The 9,433-nt window shown below is 46.3% G+C and overlaps 1 protein-coding gene across 3 annotated transcripts; it reads right to left on the bottom strand.

Moving 5' to 3' along the window:
• Positions 1-1,754: 1,754 nt before the first annotated feature.
• On the bottom strand, positions 1,755-8,687 carry fahd2a (fumarylacetoacetate hydrolase domain containing 2A). 3 transcript variants are annotated; one of them, XM_041233814.1, is made up of 8 exons: positions 8,589-8,687; positions 7,241-7,503; positions 4,101-4,317; positions 3,669-3,728; positions 3,363-3,525; positions 3,068-3,176; positions 2,491-2,578; positions 1,755-1,933 (listed from the first exon to the last, which is right to left on the bottom strand). In XM_041233814.1, exons 2-8 carry the CDS (start codon positions 7,498-7,500, stop codon positions 1,871-1,873), a joined length of 960 nt encoding a protein of 319 aa, XP_041089748.1. In that variant the 5' UTR covers positions 7,501-7,503; positions 8,589-8,687; the 3' UTR covers positions 1,755-1,870. The 3 variants fall into 3 exon arrangements, with proteins under 3 accessions (XP_041089748.1, XP_041089750.1, XP_041089749.1); XM_041233816.1 differs by having other exon boundaries at positions 7,241-7,483; positions 8,589-8,671; XM_041233815.1 differs by lacking the exon at positions 8,589-8,687 and adding an exon at positions 8,410-8,478.
• Between the last annotated feature and the right edge of the window lie 746 nt (positions 8,688-9,433).

Here is a 9,433-nt window from a genome sequence, read left to right as displayed (position 1 = left end):
CAGGGTCACACAGTGAATCAGTGCCGGAGGTGGGATTTGAACCGGGGACCTCCTGGTTACAAGCCCATTTCTTGTCACAACCACACAGTCTCCAGTTAAGCATTGAATGCACGAATGCCCGTGGTTTTAAGGACTGGAGATACGTAATAAATTCAGTGATAAGTTCCTGTTCAGTAAATAGATGTTTTTAAGCAGCTCCATTTTTCAGAGATGCACTCCCTTCTCTCATGTATTATTTTGTTCTTTTTTTTTTGTTGTTCACAAGAAACATTTAACAGTTTGCATCAACTGTGCTTCTGATTAATTAGAATCATTTTTATTTACTTTGTTATTTTTTTGGATAAAAAGACAATAACACTGTCGGACGTATGATCCTGTTGAAAACAAGGCAGAAAAAATGGTTGTAGAGTCATAACTGATAAATCCACTAACAGTACAGTGGTACATACTGTAACACCATGATCAGAAAAAAAAGCAAGCCTACATTGAGCAGGACTCATGTCAAGATCATAAAACCCAGTGCATAAAAAGTTGTCCATTTTGACCAAAAAGAAACGCCAATAACCAGAAGTTGGCCTCTATCCAGAAGGTAACATTCATTATAAGCAACTCAAGCCAAAAATCTTCATACAAGCGAGGCTATGGTACAGTAAACAAAGAATCAATGGACAAGTATTGATACAGCAACACTAAACTAGCTAAAACCAGGGCAGTTGTCTCTGGCTAAGCGAACACCTCTCTGCAAGCACGCAAAGTGTTCTTTAAGACAGAGTTGACCACCAGACACAACATGAATCATGTGCAACAGCAAATTAAATTAATAATGACTAAGAAAAGCAATAGGCACGTGTATGTTAATAAAGTGACAAACTGATGTTAAACTATCTAAACACGGCACTCCTGCACACTACAAAATACAGCAGCAGCTCTAGATCAATTATGAATTTCTGTACAGGAGTAAAAGTGACAAACTGATGTTAAACTATCTAAACACGGCACTCCTGCACACTACAAAATACAGCAGCAGCTCTAGATCAATTATGAATTTCTGTACAGGAGTAATATTCAAGACACACAGAAAATTATTTAACAGAAAGGTGAAGCAACTCGCCAGAACGGAAAACGCCAAACTGCTCGGCAACTTCTCTGATTCAGGTTTTTTTCAGGAACTCAAACGATTTCCAATTTTTTGTAGCAAGAGAAACATTTCGACGTTTTGTTTACATGACATTTTGTAGCTATGAGCTGCACTCATGGAAATCGGAATACAGAACGAGGCAGTGATAGGACAGCGGCTCTAGAAAGATTGAATAAACCAGTTAGTGTGCCCCAAGAACCTCTCGCGATCAAACATTTGAAAAGACCGAATAAACTATTTGAATTTATGTTTGATGATGATGAGTTATCAGGTTATCAAACTGTATCAGTTGTGAACAAATTGCTACTGGTGCCAAGAAGGTGTTCTTTTTAAGTGAAGTTCCTGTTCCTTTAGCTGGAGCATTTAAAATGGGAAAAATCAGTTTTACCTCAAGGGAGGTAAACTTGTACGTCCCCCAACCTCTACATAACATCCAACTGTTGCATTTCACTGTCCTAAAGCAAGCAACAATATTATAATGCTATCAAATTTGCAAAGCCTGTGTGCCTTAAATCTAAGGGAAGTGTGAGGAACATGTATTTCCTTGTAAGGGAGAGGGTGGAGGTTAACGGTTGTGTTGCAGTTCTCCCACAAGCGTATAAAAACTGAAGTTTTATTTTTAGATTTTATTATCTCTGATAATGAACAGTGCTTTGTAATACCCAGGTAGGAAGTTGTTGATTTGCAGATATTCCTCTGGTCAGAAGATAGCAAGCTGGATTTGTGTCTCGTTCACACCACTGTGTTGCGGATGAGTCCAATCTCATCGATCTCACACTCCACGACATCCCCTTTCTGTATGAAGAAGGGACAAAGGTAACAGAACATGCAGTACAGTGTCACCTCATTGATTCGCTATCTGTTTTAACTATAGTGAAGTTTTGTTTCACTTTAGTATGGTAGATTACGATCAGAACAATTGACTAATACGAGCAGGGCCTGGTGCAGTGGGAAAAACAAGTGGGTGAACTATCCATTGTGCTTCTCCAGGCTGGGCAGTGGCATGGGGGGCACTAAGGGTGTGCAGAGATGCCCAGTGGATTACCTGCATGTCACTGTCGTGGTCGTGCAGAATTGTGGGTTAAAGGTTGATCAGAAGAGATTCTGCCCATCATTAAATGCACCCGAGTTATATATTAAACTGGCATGTGCCTCTGCTTTAACCTTTGGTACAGTAGGGACTTGCTTATTGCAGGAGTGAGGAAATGCTTCTTTCCTTAAAAGGAGAAGCAGATAAAATCGGTTTACTCTCGACTACACTGCTCGTCTGGTCCTGCCAACGCTGGTTCACTGGATCAGATTGGGGTTCAGAAAAGCGCGTCTTGTTTGAATCCCCAGTTGAACCTCCTCACCTTGAGGAAAACCGGTGGCTTCCTGAAAACCCCGACGCCAGGCGGGGTCCCTGTGAGGAAGACGTCTCCGGGGTACAGCGTGACAAACCTGAATAAAGAGACACGGGAAAAACAAAGTGAAGATCTCTCGGGAATCCCTTTACAATACCACCAAGCTTAACCTGCTTCTGTAAAGTTATGCACAGATTCACAAACATGTCAGTGCTGTGAGAATGTTACTCACTGAATTCCTGTGCTGCGTGGGGGCGCTAATAAATCAGACAGGCGCATTTGCTTATATATATAAAAAAAAAGGGGTGACTGCATTGTCATTGTAAATGATATATAAGATTTATTTAATCCATCCATATAAAAAAAAAATATTCTACTGGAATTGGAAACACACAAAAAAAGGTTCTATATCCGTAATAAGACGTTCTATGCATCCATGAGTTACATGAAAAGGTAGGGTCACCTTGATCAACCTCGTTTAAACCGTGTACAAATACAAGAGATTAAACAAAAGCAAAGCAGGGTCTGCTGTGCAGTACGCCCCTCCAGGGGCTAGAGGGAGCTGTGGTATTACGAGGTTACTCACTGCGAGACCCAGGAAACCAGCGCCTCTGTTTTGAAGACCATCTGATTGGTACTGCTGTCCTGAACCACGCCCCCGTTGACACGGCAACGGATCCCCAGGTTGTGCGGGTCTGAGGAGAGAGGGAGACAGATAGCAGAAGTTGCGCACTCCTGGCTCGTGTCACGCTGGTAATTCCATTCAAGGACGTGATATAATTGCGGAGGTGGATTGATGCCTGCAGGATCTGTTCCCTATTTCCGTTCGTTTCTCTCGTGTTGCTGGATGAAGAGGTTAACGGTTGTCGGATCTGACTCACCGGACAGGGCTCCTGCAGTGACAATCGCCGGCCCTAGGGGGCAGAATGTGTCGAACGTCTTTCCCAGCAGCCACTGCTTCCCGTTGCGCTTCATCTGCCAATCCCGCGCGCTCACGTCGTGCGCCACGGTGAAACCAGCGACGTGGCCCAGCGCCTCCTCCTCCTGCAGGCAGGAAGGGGTTAAACCACAGAACAGCTTCACAATTGACTGGGAGCAGACACTGCGCAGTACAGACAGTGGCCCCTGATTGGTAGCACGCTGTCTGTCTACAGACTGGGTTTACTTTGTGCGTTCTGTTCTCTCACCTTGATGTGCTTTCCAGTTTTCCCAATAACAAAAGCCAGCTCCACCTCCCAGTCCAGCTCCTATAGAGAAACAGAGGAACTCCAGCAGCCGAGAAATACGACAAGAAACTTCAATTTAAAAAAAAAAAAGTGTTTCAGTGCACATTTCCACACAACTACAGAAAAGAGCTGTGGGCAGGCAACAGAGTATCAATGACTCGTATATATTTCATACATGTCGTATTTCATACAAGTTGTTCTGGACAAATAAATATATTTTTTCATCTAAAAAATATATTTATATTCCACAGCTTTATAAGGGGGAAACACGGCATCCTCATGCATTTTCTTGCTAGTCTTCCATATGAGGTAGTCATGCATGAAAGGGTTAATAAATATTGATGTTATTTTTTTCCCAGAAACGTGTCGTCCTGGTCAACACCAATCAGTAACCTTGGTCTGGGTGGGGTGTATGATGTCATCGCAGGGGCCAGCGATGGCGCTGGGGTACTTGCTGAAGATGATGGGCTCGGAGGGGATGGGCACGCCCTGCTCCAAGCAGTGATCCACGTAGTTCATTCCCACACAGATCACCTTGTCCGGGCCAGTGATGGGAGACAGAAGGGAGGCTTCCGAGAGAGGGACGAGGTGCTGCCCGCTGGACAGGGCTCTGAGACAGAAACGCAGAGAATGGCTCAGTATACTGGGCAGGAAATCACACTGTGCCTGTGTGATGGTGTCTGTGTTTGTGTGAGGGTGTCTGTGCGATGGTGTCTGTGTTTGTGTGAGGGCGTCTGTGCGATGGTGTCTGTGTTTGTGTGAGGGTGTCTGTGTCCGTGTGAGGGTGTCTGTCCGTGTGAGGGTGGCTGTGTGAGGGTGGCTGTGTGAGGATGTCAGTGTGAGGGTGTCAGTGTGAGGGTGTCAGTGTCCGTGTGAGGGTGTCTGTGTGATGGTGTCTGTGTTTGTGTGAGGGTGCCAGTGTGTGGGTGGCTGCGTGAGGGTGGCTGTGTCTATGTGAGGGATCAGTGTGATGGTGTTTGTGTGAGGGTGGCTGTGTCTGTGTGAGGGTGTCAGTGTGATGGTGTTTGTGAGGGTGTCAGTGTCTGTGTGAGGGTGTCAGTGTGATGGTGTTTGTGTGAGGGTGGCTGTGTCTGTGTGAGGGTGTCAGTGTGATGGTGTTTGTGAGGGTGTCAGTGTCTGTGTGAAGGTGTCAGTGTGATGGTGTTTGTGTGAGGGTGGCTGTGTCTGTGTGAGGGTGTCAGTGTGATGGTGTTTGTGTGAGGGTGTCTGTGTCTGTGTGAGGGTGTCAGTGTGATGGTGTTTGTGTGAAGGAGGCTGTGTCTGTGTGAGGGTGTCAGTGTGATGGTGTTTGTGAGGGTGTCAGTGTCTGTGTGAGGGTGTCAGTGTGATGGTGTTTGTGTGAGGGTGGCTGTGTCTGTGTGAGGGTGTCAGTGTGATGGTGTTTGTGAGGGTGTCAGTGTGTGTGAGGGTGTCAGTGTGATGGTGTTTGTGAGGGTGGCTGTGTGTGTGAGGGTGTCAGTGTGATGGTGTGTGTGTGAGGCTGTGTCTGTGTGAGGGTGTCAGTGTGTGTCTGTGTGAGGGTGTCAGTGTGATGGTGTTTGTGTGAGGGTGTCAGTGTCTGTGTGAGGGTGTCAGTGTGATGGTGTTTGTGAGGGTGTCAGTGTCTGTGTGAGGGTGTCAGTGTGATGGTGTTTGTGTGGGTGGCTGTGTCTGTGTGAGGGTGTCAGTGTGATGGTGTTTGTGTGAGGGTGGCTGTGTCTGTGTGAGGGTGTCAGTGTGATGGTGTTTGTGTGAGGGTGGCTGTGTCTGTGTGGGGGTGATGGTGTTTGTGTGAGGGTGGCTGTGTCTGTGTGAGGGTGTCAGTGTGATGGTGTTTGTGAGGGTGTCTGTCTGTGTGAGGGTGTCAGTGTGATGGTGTTTGTGTGAAGGAGGCTGTGTCTGTGTGAGGGTGTCAGTGTGATGGTGTTTGTGAGGGTGTCAGTGTCTGTGTGAGGGTGTCAGTGTGATGGTGTTTGTGTGAGGGTGGCTGTGTCTGTGTGAGGGTGTCAGTGTGATGGTGTTTGTGTGAGGGTGTCTGTGTCTGTGTGAGGGTGTCAGTGTGATGGTGTTTGTGTGAAGGTGGCTGTGTCTGTGTGAGGGTGTCAGTGTGATGGTGTTTGTGTGAGGGTGGCTGTGTCTGTGTGAGGGTGTCAGTGTGATGGTGTTTGTGTGAAGGAGGCTGTGTCTGTGTGAGGGTGTCAGTGTGATGGTGTTTGTGTGAGGGTGGCTGTGTCTGTGTGAGGGTGTCAGTGTGATGGTGTTTGTGTGAAGGAGGCTGTGTCTGTGTGAGGGTGTCAGTGTGATGGTGTTTGTGTGAGGGTGGCTGTGTCTGTGTGAGGGTGTCAGTGTGATGGTGTTTGTGTGAGGGTGGCTGTGTCTGTGTGAGGGTGTCAGTGTGATGGTGTTTGTGAGGGTGTCTGTGTCTGTGTGAGGGTGTCAGTGTGATGGTGTTTGTGTGAGGGTGGCTGTGTCTGTGTGAGGGTGTCAGTGTGATGGTGTTTGTGTGAGGGTGGCTGTGTCTGTGTGAGGGTGTCAGTGTGATGGTGTTTGTGTGAGGGTGGCTGTGTCTGTGTGAGGGTGTCAGTGTGATGGTGTTTGTGTGTGGGTGTCAGTGTGGTGTGTGAGGGTGTCAGTGTGATGGTGTTTGTGTGAGGGTGTCAGTGTCTGTGTGAGGGTGTCAGTGTGATGGTGTTTGTGTGAGGGTGGCTGTGTCTGTGTGAGGGTGTCAGTGTGATGGTGTTTGTGTGAGGGTGGCTGTGTCTGTGTGAGGGTGTCAGTGTGAGGGTGGCTGTGTGAAGGAGGCTGTGTCTGTGTGAGGGTGTCTCGTGTGTGTCTTTGTATGTGAGGCTGTATCTATTTGTGTGTGTAGGGTGTGTGTCTTTGTATGTGTGTGTGTATGTCGCAGTGTGTCTTTGTATGAGTGTGTATCTATATTTGTGTGTATAGTGTCGCGGTGTGTCTTTGTATGAGTGTGTATCTGTATTTGTGTGTGTGTGTAGTGTCGTGGTGTGTCTTTGTATGAGTGTGTATCTGTATTTGTGTGTGTGTGTATAGTGTCGCGGTGTGTCTTTGTATGAGTGTGTATCTGTATTTGTGTGTGTGTGTAGTGTCGCGGTGTGTCTTTGTATGAGTGTGTATCTGTATTTGTGTGTGTGTGTAGTGTCGTGGTGTGTCTTTGTATGAGTGTGTATCTGTATTTGTGTGTGTGTGTATAGTGTCGTGGTGTGTCTTTGTATGAGTGTGTATCTGTATTTGTGTGTGTGTGTGTAGTGTCGCGGTGTGTCTTTGTATGAGTGTGTATCTGTATTTGTGTGTGTCTTTGTATGACTGTGTATCTGTATTTGTGTGTGTGTGTGGCAATAGACTCCCACTGCATAACAGTTTGATCCATTCCTGGTTTTGCTAAGAGTATAATAAGACACACTGGTGCTTGTTACCTGAACACTGTAGCTAATCAAGCTATACATATAATAAAACCTGGAATCGGTGAACCTGCAATGCAATAGGAGTCTTACTCCCACCCCCGGCTGTACCTCTGTGCTGTGTCCAGGGCGCTCTCCCCTCTCTCCAGGAAGCCCCTCATGCTGTGAGGGAGGGAGGGGTCGAAGGAGTTCAGATCCACCAGGTCTCCCCCCTCCCTCTGCTGCACTCCAACCCGAACCTCCGGGGGCCCGCCTCCCCGCCGGAACTGCACCAATCGCATCCCCCCAGACAAGCACCGTCTCCCGCCGCTCTGCAGCAACCAATCAGAGAGTCTGCTCGCACCCTGCAGGGATCTGATAGGCAGGCTCATTAGCTGTTTCAAAAGCAAAGAGAAATGCAGTAACTGGGTACAGCTGATTAGTAGAATAATATCTGCAAAGCTTTGCACAGGGGTGCACAATTCCAGCGCTCAAGGACCACAGCCCCCCTGCTCTTTGTGTGGTTGAATCCAGTTATCTTCAGAGGAAAGGAGCGAGGGGAGGGCTGTGGGTTCAACTGAAGGACTGCTGTGATCCACCCCCCCACTGAACGACAGCCCTCGTCCCTCCCACAGGTCCTTTCCTCTGATGGGAACTCTCTTTTGTTCCACCTGAACCCTAAATAACTGAACAGCACCAATCTACCTCCTTCCAGGTCCTAAACAGTTAATTATTGACTTAATGAAACCTATTAGCCTGGCAAGACTCTGCCCCCAGGGTTTGTGCAGCCCTGAACTGGTGCAACAGAACCTCCAATGAATGTTAAATATACTGCAGTCAGTGTAACACATAGCAATGATACCAGCGCAGGGTTCACTACAGGACAATGCTACTCTTGCTGTTCCATAAAACCAACAAGATCCATTGGTCGCTCTGTGGTCATCATACCCAGAACTCTGATTATCAAAAGGTGTTGCTGCTGCATTAGGTCTGACCTTGAAGATTTAGTTTGAGTCGATCAAATTAATTTAGCTTTATATATTTTTGGAAACTTTTTTTTTTTTTTTAACGTCTGTTGATAAATGAAATACAACTTTGATGTTGATGAAACACTCCGAAACTTCTGTTGGTTTCCTAAGACATGTTGTAAATCCACTGAAACTTGAATTAATGAAGGGTTTTTGAATAGGGGCGCTGGCTTGATCATTAACACTCCGGTTTTATTAATTTGCCTGTGCTTATTCACGACCTGTCGTATATCTCGCAGATAAGAGCAATCTAACAGCACTGAGCAATGTTACCTGGAGATTACTGCACACAGACACATGCGATGGTTCAAAACAGCGCTCTTAGTTATCGATGCGGCTAGTTTAATCCCCAGTGTATTAACCGTGTGTTAGTTCAGCGCACCGCGGAGTTTCAGTATTAAATGAAAATAAAATTAATTAAATCAGAAATATGAAAGTGCTGGTATCTGTACCTCGATTCGGACTCTGATCCCCCTGGTTTAGTGATATCTCTCTTTCATGTCAGTGCGCTTCCTGGTGACGTCTTTGCGTGCAGCTTTAAAAAAAATAAAACCCGTTCCAACAGTTATTTACCATGCTGGAGCGTTTATATGCACATTACACGCAACTGTGCAGATCTTTGAAAGCATGCTTCTCATTCAAAATATATTGTTTATTTCAGATTTAAAAAAAAAACAAAAAAAAACTAAGCTAAGAAAACGTTAACTGCTGTCTTTGCTTAAAAACTACATCTCCCAGCGAGCTTTGCGCACCTGTCTTGTGACCGTGAGGAACGGAGCACTCGGCGTTCGAGTTGCAAGTTGTTGTAGCGTGAATGCTTATGTATATAATGCAGTGCAAACTATGCTACTAGAGGTCAGTAGCGCCCTACATACTTACCCTCTACCTGGGATACCGGGGGGGGTCGAGGAAGCCCTTAGAAAACACTAATGTGTAGGTTTCAACAGAGATTGCTCTAATAAAGACACTGTGATTAAAGTTATACTCTTGCATCTTGGATCTCGGGTTATTACATATGGCGACGAGGAAATCGGACAACTTGTCTTAGGTCGTTGAAAACGGAGACAACGAAGGAGAAAAGTGCAGCTGCGTAGCTTCGGCCAAACCTGCTAACGTTAGCGAGAGCGCTCACAGGCAACGGAACATGGCTGCCATGGCAGGAACAACCGCGCCGTTTGATATTCAGCTGCACACATGGGAGGAAGATTGCGAAGTGCTGTCGCATTTTTTTGAAGCAGTTGAGATTGACAACGGCAATAAAAAGAGGGCGATTCTCTTAAGTTCTGTAGGAAGCCAA

Source organism: Polyodon spathula, chromosome 31 (genome assembly GCF_017654505.1).
Source record: "Polyodon spathula isolate WHYD16114869_AA chromosome 31, ASM1765450v1, whole genome shotgun sequence".
In the NCBI taxonomy this organism is placed as follows: domain Eukaryota; kingdom Metazoa; phylum Chordata; class Actinopteri; order Acipenseriformes; family Polyodontidae; genus Polyodon; species Polyodon spathula.
The sequence above is the reverse complement of the archived record's forward strand: the minus strand, read 5'-3'. Positions and strand labels throughout refer to the sequence as shown.

Coding starts and splice junctions, on each gene's coding strand:
- fahd2a (XM_041233814.1), bottom strand. CDS start 7,500: ATGAGCCTGCCTATCAGATCCCTGCAGGGTGCGAGCAGACTCTCTGAT. Junction 4,318..7,240: donor GCCCTGGACACAGCACAGAG/GTACAGCCGGGG, acceptor TTTCTGTCTCAG/AGCCCTGTCCAGCGGGCAGC. Junction 3,177..3,362: donor CACTGCAGGAGCCCTGTCCG/GTGAGTCAGATC, acceptor CTCTCTCCTCAG/ACCCGCACAACCTGGGGATC.